Below are 26,534 nucleotides of genomic sequence, written 5' to 3'. Positions count from 1 at the left end.
CCGGTGCCGCTCCAGGCGCGAAAACGCGAACGGCGGCCATTTTTAGTTTAAAAATTTTGGCGCGCTTTTTCTGCCGGGGCTTTTAGCCTCATCGCGTTGCCTGCGCTCTCTGCAGATCGCCGCAGTAGGGGTTGAAGAGGACCATCGCAGGGTCTCCTGACTGGGTCTCTTCCCCTCCAGACCTACAAGCGGCCGCAGGGGTTCTTTTGGTCATCTAGACCATTCACCCTTGCCTTCTTCAGCGCGGATCTGCTGGCTTCCGACCTCATTTCAGCCGGAGCCATTTTCCAGCCACCACTTGCCTACAGCAGGAGGATCCCAGAGATGCAAGCCTCAGATTCTCCAGCACCACAGCCATCGGGAAGGATTCCCAACGCTATGGAGAAGCAAGTGGATCAGCAGGCTGGCCCACCAGCAGCTAAACGCAGCAGGACCAACCCTGCTGCTAAAGGTGAAGGGGTGGGATGCCCAGCTAAGGGGAAGGCTCCTAAAGCCAAGCAGCCTTCTAAGGCTGAGGAGAGACTAGATGCTAGGAGGCAGAGGGCCCTGGAGAAACAGTTCCAGAAGGCCTTTTCTGCCCAGCAGGCCCTTCCTCCAGCCCCTACTCCTGGGGAGGAAGGGGTTCCTGTTCCTTCTACCTCCAGACAGGGGATTCCTCCCTCCCTTCCAGGGGAAAGAGAGGAATTTGATTTTTCCCCTAATCCATCCAGGGCCTCTATGGGTTCCCCAGGCCATTCCCTGGCAGCAGATTACCTTGATGAGGCAGACTCCCTGGCAGAGGAGGGGTCCTTCATCTATTCAATAACTGGGCCAGATACCCCTCAGGCCCACGATCTCCCCTTGCCCAAAAGCATGCAGGAGGTGGTGGCAGAGGCCATTTCCAGGGGTATCACTGATGGGATGATGCAGCTGGCATCTAAGCTTCCCTTTGCATCTGTTAATCCCAGTAAGGGGAAACCAGCTAGGGCACAAGGTCCCCCAGCTAGGGAGGCCTCGCCTGATCCCTCGGGCATCAGCGAGGTTTCTGACTCAGAGGAGGTGGAGCGTGATGCTCCAGACCTCTCTGAGGATGAAAATTCCACTCCAGAGCCTCCCCCCTCTCTGGGTCTCTTTAACTCTTCCATGTTTAAGGCTATTCTGACTAAGGCCCGGGCTGCAGGACCCCAGATGGGCCTCCCAGCTCCCAAGCCCAAACCTACCTCGGATCAGGCTTCCATGGAGACCATCGGTCCCCAGGACCCAGGGGCAGGGCTTTTCAACGAAGTTTCCCCCCCCTTAGACTTGGTTCCAGCCCCTCAGCTGTTCGTAGACATTATCCAACGCCAATGGACCCAGCCTGGTTCCTTGGCAAATCCCAGCGGGAACGACAAGAGGCTATTTACCATGGAAGAGCCTCTGGAGGAGCTTCTAAAGCTTCCCCAGGTCGATGACCCCATTATGTCCCTTACCTCCAATTCGGCTCTACCTGCTGAATTACTGGAGGGGCTCAAGGCAGAGGACAAAAGGGCTGAATCGTCTTCTATCAAGACGCATATGGCCACTGCCTGGGGCATGAGAGCATCTTCTGCCTCTTCCTACTTCGGGAGGGCAGCTCTCTTCTGGCTTCGCAAACTATTGGCCGGCCTACCAGCTGGGGACACTAAAATGAGGCAGAACGTAAATAAAATCATAGCAGCCATAGAATACTCTGCTGATGCCTCACTTAGCGCCACTAAGTTTTCCTTCAAGGCATTAGCCGCCAATGTGACCTCACGTCGCCTACTGTGGCTCCGCCACTGGCAGGCAGATGTCAAGGCGAAGTGGAAGCTGGCTTCCGCTCCCTTTAAGGGTGGGAAACTTTTTGGGGAGGCCTTGGATTCCTTTCTGATTGAATCCAAGGATAAACGCAAGGTACTCCCAGCCATATCCAAGAAACCTGAACGCAAGGGCCAGCCCTTTCGGAAGGGTTCCTTTCGGGGCTCCGAGCCTTCCACCTCCTCAGGTGGTTCAGGCCGTCCCTTTCCCCAGTCACAGGTACGTCCCCAGGACAGATCTTTCTACAGGGATAGAAATAGACAACAGGGCTACCGTAAACCTTCCCGAGGGGGGTTCTCCAACCGCCCCTTCAGGAAATCCAAGTGACAGTCACAGGGACCCTCCCATAGGCGGCCGTCTCCAACTCTATGCCGCCCAGTGGGAGGAGACCACGACGGACGTGTGGATCCTCAACACGATCCGTCACGGCCTGACCCTGGACTTCCTTTCCCCCCCCCCAAGATCCCGGGTTCGCTGCCCCACTCCCAGGTCACCTCACAAGCTCCAACTAATGAGGGCGGAGATAGACCACCTCTTAGAGATAGCGGCCATAGAAAGGGTACCCGAGGGTCAGGAGGGCACAGGCTTCTACTCCATCCTGTTCCTAGTCCCCAAGCCATCGGGAGGGGTGCGGGCAATCTTGGACCTCAAGCGACTCAACAGGCACCTAGAATACAAGCGTTTCAAGATGCAGTCCCTGCAGACCATCCTGGGTTGCATCAGGCAGAGAGACCTCTTGACTTCGATAGACCTGAAGGAGGCGTACCTGCACGTTCCGATTCACCCGGCGCATCGCAGGTTCCTGAGGTTCCAGTTTGCCAACCAGCATTTCCAGTACAGAGCCCTTCCCTTCGGACTCTCGTCAGCCCCACGCACTTTCACCAAGCTGCTGGCCGCCATCGCAGCTCACCTACGCTCAATTCCAGTGAGGCTGGAGTGCTACCTGGACGACATCTTGATCCACTCGTCATCAAGGGATCAGGCGCAACAAGACCTCAACACCACCATTCAGGTCTTGCAACAGCACGGCTTCTCGGTCAACCTGGCCAAGAGCCATCTCAACCCGACCCACAGGATCCAGCATCTCGGCACCATCATCGACTCGGAGTCCTGCAAGGTCTTCCTCACACAAGAGAGAGTGGACAGCAGTGGTTCCTGCTGCCCCTCCAGAGACGCATGGCCAGCAACTCCAAGAGGGTGATACGTCTCCCTCCCAAGGTAATCCGTTCCCTCCGATGGTGGCAGTCGGACGCTCTCCTAAAGGATTCCTACTTCAAGGAGCCGGAGCGCCTGGTCATCACGACAGATGCCAGCCTCTTCGGGTGGGGGGCGCACCTTCAGAACCAGGTGATCCAGGGCAGATGGTCTCCAGCGGAGCTCGCCCACAACATAAACTGGCTAGAGCTCCGGGCTGCCAGACTGGCCCTGAAGCATTTCCTCCAGCTGATCAGGGACAAGGATGTGCTGATCCTGACCGACAACATCGCCATGAAAGCGTACATTAATCATCAGGGCGGCACACGATCCCTTGCTCTGATGACGGAGGCGGAATCCCTGGGTCGGTGGGCGGAACGACACCTCAGGTCTCTGCGGGCAGACCACATCTCGGGAGAGGACAACGCGACTGCAGACTGGCTCAGCAGATCCACCATCCAGAACGCGGAGTGGCACCTTCACCCAGATCTGTTTCATCAGTTGTCTCTGCGATTCGGCCTTCCAGTTGTCGACCTCTTCGCGTCTCCGGCCAACGCCCAGCTACCCAGGTACTTCACGAAGTTCCAGTGCCCAGGGGCGGAAGGCACGGACGCTCTTCGTTCTCCCTGGCCCCCAGGTCTGCTGTACGCCTTCCCGCCCCTGCCGCTAATCCCACAGGTCATCGGGAAGATCCTGACATAGGGAGCGGAGGTACTGTTGGTAGCTCCTCACTGGCCGAGGAGATCCTGGTTCGCCGACCTGGTCAGTCTCTCAGTGTCTCGTCCCTGGCGCATTCCTCAGGACCGCATCTCCCTCAGCCAAGGGGCCATCCATCACCCGGAACCCCAGTGGCTGAAACTTGCCGTGTGGCACTTGAAGGGGAGATCCTGAGGCTCAGCGCATACTCGGAGAAGGTGATCCGCACCATCCAGGCATCCAAACGTCCATCAACGATCAGAATCTATGAAGCCACCTGGTCGGCCTTCTCTCGCTGGTGCCTTTATCACCAGATCTCTGCCACTTCTGCCACCGTTCCCCAAGTGCTGGACTTTTTGCAGGATGGCCTTGACAGGGGTCTGGCACCAAACACCCTCAAACGCCAGACTGCCGCCTTGGCCTCCATCCTGTCTACTGAGTCGCACCTGTCCCTCAGCAAACACCCGCAGGTGCGCAATTTCCTCAAAGGAGCCACCAATCTGGTTCCTCCTACCATCCACAGGTATCCTACCTGGGACTTGTCCGTGGTGCTACCTTCTCTGTCCGGGCCACCATTTGAACCCCTTCGGACAGTTGGACTATGCCACCTGACCCTCAAGACGACGTTCCTCATTGCCATCACTTCGGCACGCCGGATCTCTGAACTGGCGGCCTTGTCAGTCAGAGAGGACCTTTGCGTCATCCACTCCGACAGAGTGATATTACGTCTGGACCCGGCATTCGTACCAAGATCAACAGCGTTTTCCACCGCTCGCAGGAAGTGATCCTCCCGGACTTCTGTCCGCATCCCAGGCACTCCAAGGAACGTGAGTGGCATAAGCTGGACGTCCGCCGTGCCCTGCGGATCTACATGAAAAGAACAGCTCCTTTCCGCAAGTCGGAGGCCCTCTTTGTGTCATTTCAACCTGCCACCATGGGCAAGAAGGTCACCTCCGCTACAGTAGGGCGCTGGATAAGGGCGTGCATCCAGCTGGCCTACGAACATCAGGGCAGGCCGGCGCCTCCTCGTATCACGGCACACTCACAAGAAGTGCTGCCACATCGGCCGCATGGGCCACCCAGGCATCCATCGAGGACATCTGCCGGGCTGCTACGTGGTCAGGCCCGTCACCGTTTGTCAAGCACTATAGACTGGACACTTTTGCCTCGGCTGAGGCAGCCTTCGGGAGAAGAATTCTGCAGAGGGTTGTGGCTAGCCCCGCGCCCGTGAACAGTTCTTCCCTCCCTGGGGGATCATAGCTTTGGCATGTCCCGTGCTTGGACACTCCAAGCAGCGCCTAGGAGAATGACCGTTGTCTTACCTGAATGGTCTTTCTCTAGGCGCTGCGGGAGTGTCCAACCCCACCCTATCAGGGGTCGCGGGGTAGTTTCTTCATTGGACTGGACTATTGCATTGACAGTTCCTTTGGACACTCCTTCGTTTTTAAAACTGAGCCTCTGAGGGGAGCAAGAGGCGGAGCTACAAGAATTCGAACTCAGTCCTTGGGCAGCAAGCTGATGTTAACCCGTGCTTGGACACTCCCGCAGCGCCTAGAGAAAGACCATTCAGGTAAGACAACGGTCATTCTGGTGGAGTTGGGGCTGCTGAGTAGAGCTAAATGTTTACTAGCAGGATGCCCTTCCTGATGCCTATGTGGAGTTCACAGATATTTTCTCTTTGCCCCCTGATAGAGAAACATCTGCCACCAGCTAGGATTGAATGCTCAACCTTCTGAGTAGGAAGCGAACATTTTCATCTCTAGGCCACCGCAATCCTCTTTATAAAACTTATAATAAGATTCTTAAAAAGATTTCCGTTACAAGTAACCACTTGTTTGTTGCCACTCAATTGCTACGTTTTATTAATTTATTTTCTTTCAGTGCACAAAATTTTGGAGATAAATAATTAAATTGTGTATTTATAAAATAGAGTAATTTTTTCACTTACCTTATTAAAAGTACTTTCTTAAGAAGGGGGTAAAATAAATATTAAATCCTAGCCTTACGTTAAATAACTATAAAAATACTAAGTGTCTCAGGTGGAAAATTAAAAGTCGTTTAGGTTTATTACAGAAATTGCAGGAGGTCTTTTACTTTCAGTTCCTGTGACTGGTGGAAAATATAAATCTATTAATAGACAGTATAGATTTTGCCACATCAAATTGATAAACTATTGAATAAAGAGGTTTTACTCCTAATACTCTATAACATAATTTTTAATATTCCTTGGAATAGCCAGTTGTGCACATATAAAAATTCATTATTTAAGCTCCTTGAATTGATTAATTGATTCCTTGCAAATAACTGTTGTGTTTGAATCTATGCAAATCTATGAAACAGGCAACTATATTAATATAGTCTATGCAGCCAGCAATTAATACAGTTTATGCAATTGATCTCTTGGCTTCCCCAATCCAGGTCTTCATAATAATGAAAAAGGGTAAGGCTGAAACTAAAACAGTCATTTAGGACGCTGTTGGGTTTCCCAGTTAAGGAAGCATAGCCGAGAAGTTACTTTTGGAAACTTCATGAATTGATTTATGCCACTGATTCAGAAACTTATTTATTTCTTATCTTAATCAATTTGGTATAAAAAGAGAAATATTAAGAATGCTTAAGCTATTTGTGATTGACCATCTGATAAGAATTTATTGAGGATAAAGTGTTTTTATTTTGTTCATCCTATTCGTTTATTATATGGATACTGAATTCATTCCCTCAATGATTGTCATATTTTCTGTTTCTGTGTCTGTTTAAGACATATCGGATCCTGATACTGATCTAGCAGGAAACTTGAGTAATTGATACATTAGACAATGGAACTAGCTGCATGCAAATGGTCCCGGTGAGAAAGCAAGACTGAAACAGCTGCTTGCTCCCTGTGTTAAACTGAGAACCTTGTTTCTAGGGAGATTATACTGATCAATTCAATGAACCTGTAGTAAAATGGATTGTGGGTTGTTTTGTGAGGCTTGTTGCTATTTCATTTAAGTGACTTGGTGCTGTGAAATTGCATTCTTTGCATCAGCTTAGCTCTTCCACAATATTTTGTTTCTAAACATTTTCTGTATAGAGTTACCAAGGCCAGATGTAATACTAACCGATTTTCCTTTTCATTGAATCTATATAAATACTTGAATGTACTTCCATTTGGCCCTTCTTGTAAACTGACATCAGTTTAACTTTGTTCCTTCAGAACATCTTCCTTCCTTCCTTCCTTCCTTCCTTCCTTCCTTCCTTCCTTCCTTCCTTCCTTCCTTCCTTTTGTTCTTCCTTCCCTCCCTCCCTCCCTCCCTCCCTCCCTCCCTCCCTCCCATCTCAGTGTTAAAGTGACACTGCAGTTTACAAAACAATAAAACAATAAATACAAAATCAGTTAGGCATTCTCATACCTAGGATTTACTATGGATTTGCAAAGTTTTCTGGCTGAATCAAATTTTGTTTATACGAAATGTTCATATCTGTGGAAGTAACACTAGAATCTGTTTACATATGAAAGAGTGTCCACTTGGCCTTCAAATGGTACAAAGGTTAGTAAAGATGGCATTTTTAAATCCAACCATATTTACTTAAGTATTAGATTTATATACCCTGACTTTTCTTTAGGAACTCAGAATCGCATACATAGCACTCCTTTCTGCCATAATAAATAAATAAATAAATAAATAAATAAATAAATAAATAAATAAATAAATAAATAAATAAATAATAAATAAATAAATAAATAAATAAATAAATAAATAAATAAATAAATAAATAACAATAATAAACAAACAAACAAACAAACAAAGATTTCTGAGATATGGTGCTATCTATAATCTTTGCTAATTACGTGTGTGTGTGGGGGGGAATATTTGAGGGAACATCCTCCAGAAATTTTGAAAAGAGGATTTGGCTGTTTGCATTCTGTATAATTGTTGCAACAATTATACAACAAATCTTGCTAAAATGGATATTCCTTGACATTGGAAGACACACAGAAGAGTCTATGAATGAACACAATGAGAAGTGAGCTCATTTGATACTTTGTATAATCCATTGTTTGGTGCTATATTCCTGCAGTATAATGATTGTAAACGTTTAGATGATAAACATTAGGAAGATTTCCTGAGGAACAAAACTGCAGGCTGTAGGAGAATTATAATGTTCTTTTGGAATTGTTCTGATTCTTCTTTGTCCAGAGGCACATTCTTTGGGGAATCATGAAAAATGATACTGGTAGTTTTCTTAGATTGAAAAAGTAGTGCCATGAGCAAAACTGAAATGTTCATAATTTTTTAAAGTTCTAAATAGAGAAAAAATAATTTCCTGCCTATATATACAGGCAGTCCTGGGTTATGACGGCAGCTGGGACCATGATTTCCTCACTTAAGTGATACAGATGTAAAATGCAATGTCATGTAACCACATTAGCTTTACAACAGAAATCCTGGCAATATTGGTTACTATCATAAACCCAGGACCTTGCAGGTCATTAAATAAAGACCTCACACGATTGTGTAGGAAGAGGCAGGATTCCTAGAAAAGCAGGCCAGTGGGTGAGAATAATGGGATGGGTGCAGTGTTGCAGGCAGAAGGGAGCACAGAACCTGTCTCAGAATGGGACTTGAGGCAGCATTCCTCAGTGGTGACCTTCTTCAACAATCTCACCCTGCCACTGCTGCTCTGGACTGCTGCTTCAAGAAGTCACATCAAGTCCTGTGCTGTAGTTAAGCCCCCTCTGCAGGCTTCATGCTTCAGCATCCAGGGCAGCAGTGGCAGCCACAAGTCCCAGCACTGCAGCAGACCTGCCCCTCCCTCCACCATACCAAGCACTCTAGTGGTGGGTTGCTAACCGGTTTACTACCAGTTCATTCGTGCTCGTGTGCGTGCTACACTTCTGCACATGTGCAGAAGCTTCCTGCCGCCGCCACTACCAGCTACCAACTAACATAACTCTCACCCACTTGCTTGGGTGAGATATAAAGTACAAGCTATCTCTCCTTTTTCTCAAATGAATAAAATGATGGCGAGCTGGGGATTACGAGGCAGGGATATGGTTGTAAATGCAGGGGGGGCCTGAATATTTATCACATGACTGGGGGGATTACTACAACAGCTGGAACTTCAAAAATCAGTCTTAATTCCGTTTTTTCAGTGCTGTCATAACTCTGAGCAGTCATGAATAGGCATAACTTAAGGATTCCTTGTAAATAAACTTGGAATGTTTCTGCATATCTCCTATCGTTTTATTTATTAACTATAACATTTTTGAAAGAGACATGCTATTTTTTTAAAGGACATAACCTGGAACTTTAAATTGTTTTTCACTAAATTTTTCTCCAAAATACTTCTCCAAAATATTTTTATCGGAATATCTTGGAACATTCTGATTGTTTTAGCCTATATTGTTTTAAATAATTCCATAAAATCAGGTCAATTTCTTTGTGGTTGCACATGTTTTTCTCTTGTAATTGAAGTATGCAATATACTTGCTCCTAGAACTCTGTTGGCTAACAATATTAAATATATTATGTGGAAGCATGTATGCCTTGTGGTGGTCCGATTGACTCTTATTGTAGATCAGGATGTAGCAGTATTCTGTGGTGATTTTTGGAGGCCTAATTAGCAATAAGTTATGTTTGGTTTACATTTTAAGAAATAGGCATTTGACCATGTTAATTAAATCTATACTAATAGAAATTGCAAACCTTAAAGTGACATCTGCTAATAGGATATAGATTATTTAGAGCAAAAAAGGAAAAAAAGCAACTTCATCTAATGACTTATGTTTACTTTATATTTTTCTTGAATATAAAATTCCTAAAATTAGAAAGAATTTGAACCATTGGCAAGAGATTGTAACAATTTTCTATGTGACAATACATCAGATTAAAGATTTGAAGACTTTTAAGTATAACTATTTAGAAATAATGCTCTGTAAGCTTCATGAGATAGCATTGCATTTCATCATTTATCAGTGGCTATGACCAGAATTTATAACTTTTAATGGATTGATTAACAAAACTAAAGACTGTAGTGATTAGATCTTTCCCCAGATTTTCTCAAGCAAAATGGCATGGTACAAACTGCAGCCCAATTATATTTGTAGCAGTTTATATTTAATTCTTCATAGCAGATAAGAGATTGTCTGTTTTACTCTGTACATTTCATATTCTTCAGATGCTTTTATTGTATGGGAGCCAGACAATTTGCACCCTTCTTTCTATCGTTGGAGTTGGGGTATGTGTATGTGGGGGGACAGACCATCAGTGCAGAACCGTATAGTTAATCTGGCATAATTCTGCATCTTCAAAGTTGGAAGGTGTTTGATAACCCATGTGGTTCATCTGCTTATGAATCTTGTCTTTTTCTCAATCGGTTTCTGATGCACAAAAGGAAGTTGGGTACTGCAGGCCTGAATTCTTTATCTTATTTTGACATATAGCCTATACTTCTGATGGCAAACCTATGGAATATGTGTCACAGGAGCACGCAGAGCCCTTTCTGCCTGCATGCCAGCTGTTGCCCCAGCCCAGTTCCACCATGCATGCATGCACATCTCCTGCCGGCCAGCTGGTCTTTGGGTGTGTGCTGCGCATGGGCGGGGCACATGTGCAGGGTTCATGCACGGGGTGGGGCACATGTGCAGGGGATGCTTGCATTGTATTTTGGGGGGTTGCGCACCCACATGCCCCCCCACCCCATTTTAGGCCTGGAAGGCCTCCTGTACCAAACTGAAGCCCAAATGGGGCGCAGGGGGAGAGTTCCTCCCCGTGTCCCATTTTGGGCCTGGAAAGCCTCCTGCACCAACCTGGAAGCAAAAATGGGTGAGGGTGAGGGGGCGGGGTGCATGCAGGGTGTGTGTGCTTACATTGCATTTTGGGGTTTCACGTGCACGCTTTGGGCACTCGGCACCAAAAAGGTTAGACATCACTGGCCTATACCATACTAAAAGGTTAGGTGTAATTCATATCCTCCCCACTCCCCACAGCAAACCATAATCCTTGTCATTGATTAGGTGTGGGTGGCAAGTTAAGCTGCAACTTTGCTTAATATTTATCCTGCTCAATATCTGGCTCCTTTAGCAAATAGAATTACTACTTACAGGTTGCTGTGTACATAATTCTAATTTGTATCTGTCAGGACAAGCTGGAGAGAAATGTTAAATCCAAACAATCCGTTGTTTTTGCTTTATCTTGAGAGGAGTAGGCAATAATGCGCCCTAGAACAAATTATCTTTGTTCAGTGTTAAACAAATTATTGTTTGGTAAAGCTAATATCAAGCTAGTATCGTGTATGTGTGTGTGGCAGATTTCAGCCCACTTAGATTTTATGGTGCTACTTAAGAATCGCTTGAGTATTAAAGTCAACTGCTTCTTCAAATATAAATAGGGACATGTCATTTATTAGCAACTTTGCAACAGACTTTTTTCTTTGGTAACAAAATAATAATAGTTCATTTTAAATTGGATTTCTTTCAATTAAAAATAACATTTTGCAAACAATATGTATTTTATTAAATCTGGAAATGTTAGTATACTATCCTCACAATTAATGCTCTATAAAATCAATGATTTTGCTAAATAAATTGAATTATAAGAGGGTCTTCTATGACCAGCTTAATTGTTCTTCAAATAGCAATATTTTATGAGGGTTTTTAAGCCAGTAGGTTTGTGATTACATAATAAATAAATCCCAATGTTCTTTACCATTAGTCATATTGTCAGTGATTGCTTTTTATGGTAGATCAAGAAATTCTCTATCCGTAATTGGCTTTCAAACTGTCATTTTTTTAAAACTACAGTAATGAGTTTAAATAATTCATTAAATAATTCAGACCTTACTTTGACCATCAGTGATGCTCATTCAATTTTGTTTGTTTTGCCTGTATATGTGAGAAGAAGGATGGGCCAAGATAGAACTAAACAAAGGGGGGGGGAAACATTGGAAAAACAAAAGAAAACTAGAATGTTTGCAGATTGCTGGTATTATTACTGTAGGCCAAGAAATTATCTATAGCTATGTATGCAGATAATGCTAAAGTATAATTCTTTAAAATGCTGGCTTGTGCATGATGACTGAAGATTAAGGAAACATAATGTATCAATGGAAAACGTAGGGTTAATCTCATTTAAATCAACTTTCTTCAGGCAGATTTAAATCCACTCTATTTTGCAGTGGGAAAAAATAATTCTCTTAAAACTTCAACTTTTCTGGTTAACTTCAGTGAGCAACCATTTGACCTTCCACGGTTCTAATTGTTGTGTTTCCCAGCCAAATGGATGTGTAGCAGTTGCATCATTATTTAATGGACTCATGCCTGCCACGTTCCAGACAGAATGGAGAAAATACTTCTGGTTTACAGGTTGCTAAAAGGAGGACATTCACTATATTACTCACTCTTATTGTTGTGGAAGACTTTACAAGTCTTATATGCTGATTATAAATTTGAAATTTTGTATCTAAATTCTATAAATCTTACAGACATATCCAAACATGAAAGACTGCAGACTGGACAGAAACCACCACTTTGGAGACTCTTAATAAAAATGCATACTTACGATTTAATAAGTAGTACTATAAAACATGACAGTACTGTATTGAGAATTATTAACCAAGACAAAGTTTAAGCAGATGGCCAGAGAGGGCCGTGGGCCGTTTTTTTTGCTCATTTCTGCCTTCCACAGCCCCAGGAGCTCTCTGAAAGCTTCCTAGAGGCTATGCACTGCCATTTTGGTGAAGGGGGCAGGGTTTCGGGAGGCAAAAAAAATACTGTATTCAGTGTATAAGATGCACCCAGATTTTTGGCCTCTTTTTTGAGGAAAAGTGTATCTTACACTCTGAAAAATACATTATGTTCACTTAGGATTTAGATTTTTAAAGCAAATTCATGCTCGTCATCAGATAAGATTTTGATCAAAATAATTACTGTGGTCTGAGAATAAATCTCTGTACTTTAAATTAGTTAAAGATGAGCCCTTTATGGTTGAAAGTATTGCTCTGATGCAAGTGATTATACATTTTAAGTTTAGTTTTAAAAGTTGTTTTGATAATATAATAATGTTTTTTTAATCATTTATATATCATTTTAGGATTATAGATAATTTTCTGTGCACTAATGGAAATTACAGTTATCACTTCTATATCACTGCTGAATAAACAGTCTGATTTTATCCCAAACATCTTTAATTTATTGAGATCAAATAGATAACTCTACCAAATCTTTTGAAAGTATATTAATGCTAACACATGATTAGAAATAACTCTATTTGGCTTCTCTGTGGTGCTGTTACTCAGTTGTCCTTGAGGGAAAACTTTGAATGACCTAGTCCTTTAATTATAACAAGTGAAACTGGATTCTTCCTCTTTAAGTTTAATGACATCCTCCAAGAGCAAACTTATTATGGCCTTAATTTTCTCTGAAATGCTAAGGAATGCCTCTAATTTTTATTTGATAATATGTAATAAAAATCAATTCATAATTTTCACATGGCTATCACAGATATCATGTACTGCAGTTTGTGGCTACTTAATTTGGTGAATTTGGGATATGGTAATTTTAGTTTCAAGCATTGAACCTTTCCATATAACTGGTGTCAAACTCGATTTCATTGACGGCCTCATCAGGCTTGTGTTTGACCTTGGGGGGCCAGGGTGGGGGTGGCCAGCTCAATGTCACTCATATCAGTGCCTGTGGTGGCCCGAGTGCTCTGCCAGCGAAAATGGGCTCCTGAGCTCTGTTTTCAGCTGCGACAGCCTCCTGCAATCCTTTCCAAGTGAAAACGGATTTTGGGAGACTGTTTTTACTGGCAGAGGCGCCTTGGGCTGGTCCTTCACTGTTTCCAGGGCAGTCCCATGGGCCAGATCAAAGCACCCCATGGGCCGGATTCGGCCTGCAGTCCTTGAGTTTAACAGCCATGCCATATAAGGTCTTTAAAAACATGAAATGCCTGTCCTGTATTTTATTAATATTTACATCCGTAAGAATTAAAGATGACTAATGACACAAGTGGTACAGCGGCAGCTGAACTGACAAACAAAAGTAATTCCCTTGTGCTGATTTTCCTTTCCCTTAGCATGTGAAGTTAGATTTATTATTGTATAATAGATTTCATCACCTGGCATGCTACATGATATATTGTTTCTGTTTTCCTAAAGCGTTGCAAATATTTTAAAAAAAAATTCTGAAGTTTTGCTTTGAGTTTTGATGCATCAAGATATTGAAGGAATGTTTTTTTACAGAAAAAGTAATTGTGTGATAAAACAATAGCTACGTCTCACTCTACTTGATATTGATCAATATTTTGTACATCATAGTAATGTTTTGTCGTGCTGTATCAAGTGGATATGCCTATTTCTATAGAATACCCAGTTTTATAGGATATGCAGTTCCCGTAAGCTATCTACTTACTGCTAGCAGTGCATATACCCGGGATGGTGAACCTAGGGCACGCGTACCACAGGTGGCATGCGGAACCATTTGTCAGGACATGTGAAGCGTTGATAGGGCCCTGGGGAGGGTGAAAACAGTCCCCCGCCCCTCCTGGAGGCTTCAGGAGCTTCCGTGAAGCCTCCGGAGTGCAAAAAACTGGCCCTACGGGCAAACCGAAAGTTCAGGAACAGACTTCCGGTTTGATCGTAGGGCCAGTTTTAGCCCTCCAGAGCCTTCAGAGGCCTTCTGGAGGCTTCCCTGAAGGCTCTGGAGGGGAAAAAACGACCCTATGAGCAAACCGGAAGTGACTACCGGTTTGTCCGTAGGGGCATTTTTCGTCCTCCGGAGCTTTCAAGGAAGCCTCTGGAAGGTCCCTGAAGGTTCCGGAGAACTAAAAACAGCCCTATGGACAAACCGGAAGTCACTTCCGGTTTGCTCGTAGGGTTTTTTTTGCCCTCCGGAGCCTTCAGGGAAGCCTCTGGAAGGCCCCTGAAGGCTCCAAAGGGCTAAAACCTGCCCTACAAGCAAACTAGAAGTCTGCTCCTGAACTTCCGGTTTGCCCGTAGGGCCATTTTTTTGCGCTCCAGAGGCTTAAGGGAAGCTCCTGAAGCCTCCGGAGGGTCTCCAGGAAGCGGTTATCACCCTCTCCAGACTTCTATAAAGCCTCTGGAGTCTGGACAGGGCAAAAAAAAATGCAAAAATGGGGGGGGAGCTGGTTATGAGGGCATGCGCGCTGGGGTCACGCATTGCATTATGGGTGTGGCACGCCCACGCATGACCCATCTGCAGTTCCAGTCCCTCCCTCCTTTTTTTTTTTGGCATGCAAGCCAAAAAAGGTTCACCATCACTGGCATATACTGTACTGGAAAAAGTTGCTAGCAGAAATGGTAAATCAAATGAGTCAGAATTGTACCATACCCCTGTACATCTTATTTTTTTTTTAAAAAATGGAAGTGGTGTCCATTAGTTTGTCTGTAATTGTGTCTGAGATCCCCAATCAGATGTATTGGTAAAAAGAGTAGAATTTCAGTAATTTAGAAAATAGTTTTGAAATACAACATACTGCTAGAAGAATGGTTCTGGAATGTTTTGACTGACTTAATCATGTATAGAAGTTGAACAAAGTGAACAATGAAAAGAGAAAGTGGTAACAGATGTGTAGATGGGGCAGCCAGCTTGTTTGATAATACAGAGCTATGATCAGTTAGTTATTGTGAACCAATAAATAGAAAAAATAAATTAATGTAGAACCTATTTAGCAAGTACTGTTCCTGAAATATTTGCTTTTAGATACTGTTCATATAATGTATTATATTTTTTGAACTCAGTATCCTAATTATCTTATAATGCAATACACAACAGAATAAAAATAGATATTTCATTTATGTTTAACTGCTTTTAAAGTCTTTTTAAATTGTATTTTCAACAAAATGCCCATGCCTAAATGAGGATCAAATATATTTACAATTTTCTTTTCAGCGTGGATCTGATGAGCTTCTTCCTTCTGGTATCACATACGGGACTCTTACGATGAGCAATCCTACTCCTGCTACTGGTATGATTAAGAATGCATTTTGTATATACTCCTATGTTTTCTCAATAAGTTAATGTGGGGACAGATAAGGATGGTTGCAACCATTTCTATCTATTTTTTTTAAGCAGATGGGTTAGAACTGTGAGAATAAGGTCTTACCTGAAAGAATAAATCAGTGACCATGTTTGAATGTATCCATTGTTTGTTTATTCCATCATATGAACCGACACTCTGGCATGTTTTCTTGAAGTAATTCAAAATATGAAACTGTAGCTTGTTCTTTTGTTTTACAAGAGGAACATATCACAGTTCCTTAGTTTATGAGATGTTAACCATGGATTGAACTGGCTGGGCTAATGTAGCAGAAAGCTGATCCCATAAAGTGGAAGGCTGGAAGTCTCAAGCATCCTCTCCCAGAAGCCCTCTTGAGTGTTCACATCCTGTTTCTGTCTCCTGTTTCTGATAGCAGCTTAGTAGTTCCTGCTTTCCCCATCTACTTTCCAGGGAACACTTATCTGGCATCCTCTCCCTAACCTTAGTCAGAGGGCTACCACAGCCTTTAGTGCCTTTCTGGCTATTAGAAGGTAAACAAAGCAGAATTATTTCAATAGTGTAGTAATCTGTCGCATAGAGATATTTGTCTAGAAACTTCAGTTCACATTTCTTTCCTGGGAAGACAGAGCAATAGAGTGGGTTTTTTTTTTAAAAAAAAGAAGTAAAATGTAACACACAGACACCATTTCAACTTTAAATATGAAAGGGCAAATAATTAATCTTGGTAAATATAAATGACATAGCTGTATGTATCCCAGTGAGCCAATTGTCAGCTTGAAAGAAAAACTATATTCATATACAGTGCTCTCAGCAAACCCCCAGATAGCAATGGGTACATACAAGTGGCATGTTCTCCCTTCAGGGGGAAGATACTGCAGTTTTAATATTGCAGAGTACAGAAAGATTATAAATAAAATAATTACCTTCATCCTCAGCCTGAAAAATGTGGGCTTAAAATGTGATCGGAGCTGCCGTCTTGGACCTGGATCCAGCTAGAAAACCAAGGAGTCTACAAAATACCATGCAAAATCTGCCCAGCAATATACATAGGACAGACAAACAGAAGGATAAATGCACGCATCACAGAACACAAGAACGCAGTAAGAAAAAAAGAAAAAACTTCCTCCCTTTTCCAGCACCTTAAAGCTACAGGACATGAAATCAACTTTGAAGGAGCCAGGTTAATCTCCAAAACAGAACACCTCCACAAGAGAATAATCATGGAAGCCATCGAAATAGAGAAACACCCCCACAACATGAACAAACGTGATGATACCTCCCGCCTACCAAACATCTGGAAACCAGCCCTAGCCAACAAACGAACACCACCCACCACCCAAGCCGTTACAATACAAAACAACAATGCACACACAGCCTGCACCAATCAGCACCAATCTACCAATCATGATACAACCACACAACCAATCATTCCACTTACTGAAACAAAGCCAGCACCCCATCCCCTCCCACCATTACTTACAGAAAGATGGCAGCTCCGATCACATTTTAAGCCCACAGCTTGAAGATGGCAGGTGAGATCCTGCCGAAACGTTGCAAAGACAATCTCAACCTTACACGGGAAAAGACCCGAATACAACAAAACCAGCATATATATATATATATATATATATATATATATATATATATATATATATATATATATATATATATATATATATATATATATATATATATATATATATATGCTAAATAGCTTGAAATAGATCTATACTAGTCTCCCTTTATTTATCAGCACAAATGCAACACATACATACATACATACATACATACACATATACATACATATATATACATACATACACCCACATACATACATCTCTCTCTCTCTCTCTCACTCACACACACACACACACAGACAGACAGACAGACAGACAGACAGACAGAAATGTGAACACCAAACATGACTTAACATCACAAAGAAAAGAATCTAATTGAAATTTCCAGCTAGATCACTGCCAAAATAGCAATTTGCTGAAGCAAAGGGTTCATCTTGCTTCATTATTTGAACTACTGCAGCTTTTAAGCAGCAGTTCAAGCAGAAGCTGTGAAAGAGATGATAACACCCCGCCTCAAATTCAGCCTCAGTCCACGGGTTCCTCACTAAGTGTTTTCCTTCAGTTCTGCTCCTGGTTTTTTTCCAGCAGAAAAGCAGAGGTAACCAGACTCTATACATGACCCGGAGTGTGCATCTCTCCCACAAGGGATTGTCTGTTGTACACATAAGCCTAGGGAAATGCATATGGGTTTCTGTGATCACAGCTTGTGCAGGCTACAATTACAACGTGAGGATTCATTTTCTGTTTTCTAAATTGAAATTACCAGTAGATGGAATGTTGCTTTGACAGTTTAAGTTGTCAGAATTTTGAAGGTGCTTGGTTTGGGAAAAATGCCTCTGTTTAACCTTGCAAATTAATAAATTTAATTATTAAATTAATAAGGAGAGGAAAGGAAAGTGTCTGATCCACTTGAACCTTGATATAATAAAAAGTAAGCATCGAAAAGTATCTTCACATATAGCAAATATTACATTTTGAAACCTCTCTGTTAACCATTTGGAATGTTAAAGTTTGACACAAAATGGTTTCTAAAGTTCCCGGTTTGATCCCAGGATAGATTAGTCTGATACTGTCAGACACATGTATAAACCAACTTCCAACTTCCAATTATTATATATTTTCCTCTATAATTTGCTAGCCAGTTTCCTAGGCAGGTTGAGTAGCAGATGGAGACATGTTCATTCAAATTGGAGACCTTAGAAATGGCAAGCTATTTCCTGCAAAGGTAACCTGTGATTATTGTGCATGTGCCAGCTAAGGGATCTTGATTATGCATTTCTGGCAAAAGCTGGACAATGCTTGCTATTTTATTCTTTTTCAAGATGTACTAAACCTCATCCTAGTCTGTTGGCATAGTCATACTACTGTATATATCTTAGCAAATGGCTATAAATAACATTGCTAATCACGGTTAATTATTTTTGATTTTCTCATTCTTAATTTCTAGACCTTTAATTCTTTCCAGCATTGCCATCCCCTATGTCTTTGTATAAGTCCCCAGAAGACAATCAAATCACTAGGTCCTGTACTTGTAAATATTTCTGTAGAAGAAGACTACTAGTATCTGATTCTGCTTTCATATATCTTCTGACTGTTGGTTCAGTCTCTGTTTGCAAAAATGCCAAAACAAAAAAAGTTCAGTGAAATACACCATGTAGCTTAACTGATCATAATTAGAATTATAAATTTCCTGTGTTAACTTTTTTCCTAAACCAAAGCAAAAAGAAAAGGTGAATAAACAGAAGATTAATAAGCAAACCAAGTACAAGTTACTATTGCTGATTCTAATTAATTTGAAGTCATGTTAAATTTTGGAGCTCACACAGCAATCTCACTTTGTACTAGGTATACTTTATATGATGAAGCACTTTGTGTATATGTTTTAGCTAATGGGAATGACAACAAGAAATTTAAAGGAGACAGATCTCCCTGCTCCCCTTCTCGAGTTCTTCATCTTCGTAAAATTCCAAATGATGTCACTGAAGCAGAAGTAATTTCTCTAGGTGTACCTTTTGGCAAAGTAACTAATCTCTTGATGTTGAAAGGAAAAAGCCAGGTAAGCGCATGTTTTACATCATATAAGCAGCCATAGAAAATAATGTGTGCAATAAATGATGAATTTGTCTGATAACCTTTGGAATTACTAGATTTCACTATCACATCATCAGTGGTACATAGGTTTTGGCTCAGATATAAGTTAAACATTCTTAACCTGAAACAGGGAAATAATTTCTATTTCTAAATGAAACTTCATTTTATAAAATTTTATCTATTTATTTTATTTTATTCAATTCGTATGGCCACTCATCTCCAAAAAGTGACTCCAGCCAACAGTCATAAAAAAAACCGAATTATCACTAAGTACTAAAACTTAAATACACACAGCAGCCAAGAAAAATATTACAATATTTAGATGTTAACATAACCAGGAAATAGGTCCCTTTACATACTTGGGACCCCCACCTGGGCACATTAGCAGCTTTTAAAGCATTACAAAAAGACCAAAAGGGTCAGGGCCATCTTAATATCCGGATAGAGGATGTTTCAGAGGGCAAGCACCACAGCAGAGAGGCATGCCTCCTGGTTCCTGCCAGCTGACATTCCTTGGGTGGTGGGATTTGGAGCATGCCCATCTTGCCAGACTGGATTGGGCATATAGAGATAACTGAGAGAAGGCATTCTTCAGGTAACCTGGTTCCTGTCTTTAAGTAGTCTTTGACTTACAGCCATACTTGAGGCCAGAATTTTGGTTGTAAGTTGTTTCGGTAATTAAGCAAGGCACCTACATGACGGCTTTGTTGAATCACTGCAATCCTGGTTCTCCTCATTGCAGTCATTAAGCAACTGTAAGGCCATTATGTGGAGTGCATAGTGCAGGGGTGGTGGAGGTGCTTTGCAAATGAAAAGATGCTTTGCAAATAATACTGAACAATCCTTTTTCAAAGCATCAAAGCAGTTGCATTGTTTGGAAAGCTCTGTGGCACCTTAAAGTTTCTCATTGGCTTTTAGTACATGCAGTTTGTGTAGAGTGCACAGCTGCTTCAATTTGATGGTAGTTTCAGACAACTCAGTAAAACATCCATGCAAAACTACTAAAAGATTTAGCTCCTTTAACGTTTGAAAAGGGGCAACTTCACCAATACCTTGATGAATATATAATATTTCATATACTTCACACTACCTTATTTATTTGGAGGAGACTGGATCCTGATTTACACCCAAACATTCATTTTGATTTTGTGAAAAGGTGTCAGTTTTGGCATAATTATGTGATTTTAAAATAGTATTATATACTCTAGCCCAGTGTTTTTCAACCTTGGCAACTTTGAGACATGGATTTCAACTTTCAGAATTCCCCCCCTGACATGCTGGGGAAATTCTGAAGTTCACATGTTTTAAAGTTGCCAAGGTTGAGAAACACTGCTGTAGCCAATGAAATAAATGAGGAGAACTTTAAATCTAATTCCAAATTAGGCCAAAAGCTAATCTAAGAAGGTATCAGAATTTAGCAGCTTCTGCAAATAACCCTATAAAGTTTATTTTTCTGAAATGCAGTTCCATTAAAACTATTACCTGCTTTTTAAGTCTAATTTGTAAACATTTTAGTTGCTAAAAGTTAACAGCTACCAACTTCATGAACTATTTACTGTATTTTTCGGAGTACAAGACGCACCATTTTCCTCCCTAAAAGAGGGTGAAAATTGGGGTGCATCTTATACACTGAATGTAGCCCCACCCATCCACCGGCCCCAACCCTTTGGCCTCTGCCTCCCAGCAATTTACCTCTTCACAGCAAGGGGGGGGGGCTTGCGGAGGCTTCAGTAAACTATAGCAATCCCTGCAGCCTGAAACAGCTGATGATTGGGATAAATTGAAAGTGAAATGTGCTGTTTGCTCCAGGAGGCAAATTGCTGGGAGGCAGAGGTAGATTTTTTTTCTTGTGCTAATCAGGCTGTTTGCTGCAAGGAGGTAAGTCAACAACTATAAATGCGTATAGAATGTTCAAATTATTAGACTTATTTTTTAAATACTGCTTTATTATTATTCTAGATAACTTACCAAAATGAAGAAGCTTTTTAAAATAAATGCTTGATCTGAAGAGGCCCAGTGCTATTGTTTTAAAAAGTGCTATTCATTTAAATAGCAGAGAATAACTATACTTCCAGAAAGCACATCAATTTTAATAGCATCTGTACTATAGTCTGAAATATAACACTACAGTGTATATTGTCTATACTGTTTGTTGCAAGGAGGCAAATTGCTGGGAGGCAGAGGCAAATATTTTTCCCTTGTTTTCCTCCCCAAAATCTAGGTGCGTCTTATACTTCGGAGTGTCTTATACTCCGAAAAATACGGTAATTGTATTTAAAATATTCAGTGTTTCAACTAAAATAAAAATACCACGATTCATGATTTGAGGCATTCTACTGGAATAATTGCAAATGTATTTTGTTTTCTGGTTATGAAAGATGTTGATTAGAATGTATAAAACACCGGGTAGATTTCATACAAAATGAGAAAACGTGACTTCATACAATTCATGCCTCCAAAGCTTAGCACTGAACAAATCTCAGATCGCCTGATTTAGATGTCACATGATATTTGATTGGTTTAATCTTTAATCTGTTATTCTTTCTTTCGGTCTACAGTAGATTAAAAGTATGGACACCATCAGTTCAGTATTTCTTATAAGAAATCTAGGTTTCTTGTATTTAAAATATAAAAGCAAATTTAAAAAGTTTTGCCAGATCATTTCTGTTGTTGTTTTACCATTTTGAATTGATATTTTTTAAAAAAAAAAACTTCCATTAGTTTTTGGCAAAGCCCTTTTGCAGCATATTATGCATTTAGGATTGAGGAGTGAAAGCAGACTGGATTTACCAGTAGTTATATATTTATAAATGTGTATTTACATAAAAACAGGCTATGTGGCCACATCAGTTTGCTAGATGTGCACTTGGCATAATCAAATATTGGCTTGGTCAGGTTTTACAGCTTCATCATTTACACCATTAAAAAAGAACTTAGAGTCAGTTTGGTGTAGTGATTAAGCACCAGGCTAGAAACATGAAAACTGTATGTTATGGTTCTGCCTTAGACAGGAACCAGCTGTGTGACTTAGGGCCAGCCCATATTTGCCAGCCCTAGAAAAGAGGCAATGGCAAACTACCTCTGAAAACTGCAGGTTTTCCAGAGGAATTTTTCAGGATTAGCCAGGACTGGGTATTGTGATGTCCAATTGGCCTTGAGACAGAGTTAATTTGAAGCTAAGCCTCTGTGCTCCTTGCTTCTGGTTCCAGTTTCAACTCTGTCTGGCCGAAGAAAGACAAGTTGCTTTTGGTTCCTGATTCTTCCAAAAACAATCCAGTGCCATCCTGCAAATTCCTTCTCCCTGCCTTCTTCCCCTTGCTTCCATCTGATACCTGGAAGCCTCCCCTTGGTGTGGCTTGTTCCCGGCCGCCGGTAAGGGCTTTAAAAGTTGCTTCTTGGGGCTATAAAGGCAGGACGCCATTAAGGCGGGCCTCAATTTCCTGCGGGCCGCATGGGCTGGGCAGAGGCTACTACAAAGCCTCGTTTTCATCCCTGCCTTCCTGGGTGGCCATCCCTTCTGCAGTGGCGGCAAGACCCTGCGGGCCCAGATCGACGCCAGGAGGCCCGGAGCGGCGCGGGACAGCGAGGACTGCGTGGCGCGCCACATGGTGCTTCCAGCAGCCATGCAGCTTGCAAAAGGGGCCGGAAAGGTCTACCAGAGGCTGATTTCGTCGCAGGGAGGCCCTAAGTGATTGGGGGAGCTGTTTTGGTCACTGCTGTTTCTGGTGGGCTGAGCCTGGTGGAGCCCTGACCTGGTGCCATGGCAGATGCAGAGGAGAGGCTGGATTTCCCATCCCCCCCCAATTGTCCCCTGTGGAGGGGACCTCCAGTGGGCCCCGAGTGAGGCCTACAGCCTCTGTGAGATTGCGAAAAACTGCAGCAACTGGAAAATGCTCCAAGGCCTTGCAGAAGGATGAGGAAAGGGAGGCACAAGGCCCTGGAAAAGCAGGTGTCCAGGGCTGAACAGAAGGGTAGGCCTAGTTCTCCCTTGAGGTTTAGATCGCCCATTAGATCCAGGTCTAGGTCTCCTCACAGGGGTGATTCCCCAGTGTATCTCAGGGACATTTCACCTTCCCCCCCACTCTCCATGGTGGAACAGGGCCCCTATCTAAGGGATCCTTTTCAGTGCAGGGGGGATAGTCTCATCAGACTATCATTGGCTCCACAGTCTGAAGGCTGTGCACAAGAGGAGGAGGAGGATTCCTTCATTAGAGACATGGAGCAGCTTCCAGCAAGCATTCAGAGGTTTATCTCCTCTGCAATTTCACATGGAATTTCTGCTGGGTTACAGAAGGGGTCTGTGCAGCCCGCAATGGTGGCAAAGGTCCCCGGGGGGGTGGTGCCACTGCTCAGGCCAGGCCGAGGCCTTCCCCCTTGGAGGTGCACCGGCCTGTTTCTCCTTCTCTAGCTAGCGAAGGTTCTATGGCGTGGGATCAGGTTCAGAGAGAAGTAGACATGTCTGATGATGAGGATCCCTCAAATCCCAAGGCACCAGCATTCTCTGCTTTGTTTCCTCCAGATTTGTTGAAGTCACTGTTGCGCAAGGCCAGGGCCACAGCGCAACTGGGTGAGACGGACAGCGGCAACTCGGGTGCCAAGGAGGGTGGTCCGGAGAAAAAGCCGGAGGATCGAGTTTACTCAGAGCCTCCTCCAACGAAGGAAGACATCCCTGCCCCTAAGTTGTTCCTAGAGGTAGTTAAAAAGCAGTGGGAAAAGCCAGGAACATTTCCTGACCCCAGCAGCAGTGATAGGAGGTTCTTTAACATGGAACCTAGTTTCTCTGAGGCATTGCAGGTGCCCACAGTGGACCCTCCAGTGGTGGCATTGGCTTCCACGTCAACAGTGGTGTCCGGCGATGTGGCTGATTACTTGAAGGCCGAGGACAAGAAGGCGGAGCTGACCCTTCGTAAAACATTCCAGTCTTCCGCAGGGCCATCAAGGCAGCTGCCTATGCGTCGTTCTTCAGCCGTACGGCTATCCTTTGGCTTCAACAGATGCAGGAAAGGGTTCTGCCTGAGGAGGTGCGTACTCATCAAGATCTCAACAAGCTGGTTGCTGTTGCACTATTCTCTGTGGACGCCACTCTGCATGCCATGAAGTACGCCTCACGGGCAATGGCGGCCTCGGTGACCTCCCAACGTCTCCTGTGGCTGAGGGGGTGGCAAGCGGAGAACAAGGTGAAATGGCACCTGGCATCGCCTTATTCCAGGAGATCCCTTTTCAGTACCCCGTTGGACCCAATCCTCGTTGAGGACAAGAACAAAAAGAAGGTCACGCCCACGCCCGCAAAGAAGTCAGAGCAAAAATCTGCACCTTATTTTCAGAAGCAGTCCTATCGTCAGTCAGATCAGGTTGCACAACACAGCAGGTATGTTCCGAGATCAGATAGGCAGCCAATGGGCACTACACCAGGGATAGATCTAGGTTCCAACCCCAGGGGAATAGACCCTTTCGGGGGGGAGGTGGCCGTCCCTACCGCCGGGGCAGATAGGTCAATAGCGACCCCACCCATAGGCGGCAGACTGCTTCTATTTGCCGACACCTGGGCTGAGATTACCACTGACGCCTGGGTTCTGAATACCATCAGATTTGGCCTGCGCCTAGACTTCCTCTCCATTCCACCGAACCATTTTCGGATGTTTTCGGTCGCCAAGAGTAAAGATAAACGCTCTCTCATGAGGCAGGCGATCCGACACCTCCTAGAGATTAGGGCGGTGGAACCGGTTCCACTGGACCAAGTGGGGTCAGATTTCTATTCCAACCTCTTTGTTGTTCTGAAGAGTTCGGGGGGATGGAGGGCGATACTGGATCTTAAACTGCTAAATTTTCACTTAGTCTATAGAAGATTCAAGATGGCATCCCTGAAATCCATCTTGGCGGGGTTCAGGCACAATGACTTCATGGCCTCCATCAACCTGATGGAGGCTTACCTCCATATCCCCATCTTCCCTGGCCATCGTAAGTATCTCAGGTTCTCCTAGTTAGGTAGCCACTACCAGTATAGGACCCTACCATTTGGCTTGGCTTCAGCGCCTCGGACCTTCCCCAAGGCGCTAGCTGCAGTGGCAGCTTCCCTCCGTGAGTGCTCTGTCAGGGTCCAATGCTATCTCGATGACATCTTAGTCCAAGCAGCATCATTTGAGCAGACGAAGGAGGATATTTCATTGGTGGTATCCACACTACAGCAGTTAGGTTTTTCGGTTGACTTAGATAAGAGTTCCCTCGTTCCCACCACCAAGATTCCTCACCTGGGGACCATCATAGGCTCTAAGCTGGGGAAGGTGTTCCTGTCTCACGACTTCAAAGTTAGTTTGTTAGCCTTAGTTAGACAAATTAGAAGTCAATGTTTTGTCCCTGTAGTAGTGCTCTCCAGCTTGCTGGGGAAATTCATTTTTTGCATAGACGTGGTGCCTTGGGCTTGTCTACATGCGAGGCTACTCCAGTGGCGTCTCGTGCCGCATCAGAGGTCCAACTCCAGCAATTCCGAGGAAAAGGTTCCAGTGACACCACAGGTGCAGCTGTCATTGAGGTGGTGGTTCTCCCCAGCGCTACACGAAGGCTGCGAGTTCAGGGAGCCGGAGCGCCTCATCCTGACAATGGACGCCAGTTTGTACGGGTGGGGAGCTCTCTTGGAGTCCCGGATGGCGCAGGGGCATTGGACCTGGTTGCACCTCCAACACAATATAAATTGGCTGGAACTGCGAGCGATTCATTTGGCATTGCGGCACTTCAAGGACCATGTTCAGGATCGAGACGACTTGGCACTGACCGACAACGTGGCGGCGAAGGCCCATGTCAGCCGGCAGTGTGGCACACACTCCAGGGCTCTTCGAACCGAGGTGATGGCACTTGGTGCCTGGGCGGAGAGGCATCTTTGATCGCTCAGGGCGGAGCACATCACAGGGGTGAGCAACCATCAAGATGATTGGCTCAGTTGGGTCACGGTCAACCACGGGGAGTGCAGCCCTTCTCTGAAACTGTTCCAGGCCATCTGCTCCAGGTTCGGCCATCCAGAGGTGGACCTGTTTGCCACACCGCAGAACGCTCAGGTGGATCGGTTCTTCTCAATGCAATGACAGGAGCACCATTCGAACCTCTGAGGACGGTTGACCTCAAGTTTGTAACTCTTAAGGTAGTGTTCCTTGTGGTGGTCACCTCAGCCCGTTGCATGTCTGAACTG

The 26,534-nt window shown here is 43.8% G+C and overlaps 1 protein-coding gene across 3 annotated transcripts in view; it reads left to right on the top strand.

The window, feature by feature from the left end:
- The window catches only part of PTBP3 (polypyrimidine tract binding protein 3), a 75,556-nt gene that overhangs the window by 27,328 nt on the left and 21,694 nt on the right, over positions 1-26,534 (top strand). For all 3 annotated transcript variants that reach the window (XM_081942144.1, XM_081942142.1, XM_081942143.1), the window contains 2 exons: positions 15,578-15,653; positions 19,150-19,319. In XM_081942144.1, the coding sequence (XP_081798270.1) occupies positions 15,629-15,653; positions 19,150-19,319 (195 nt within the window). In that variant the 5' untranslated portion in view covers positions 15,578-15,628. The remainder of the gene's footprint in view (positions 1-15,577; positions 15,654-19,149; positions 19,320-26,534) is intronic.

This window comes from Natrix helvetica, assembly GCF_964273705.1.
Source record: "Natrix helvetica genome assembly, chromosome: 2".
In the NCBI taxonomy this organism is placed as follows: domain Eukaryota; kingdom Metazoa; phylum Chordata; class Lepidosauria; order Squamata; family Natricidae; genus Natrix; species Natrix helvetica.
Note: the sequence above shows the minus strand (reverse complement) of the source record. Positions and strands in the feature narration are given on the sequence as shown.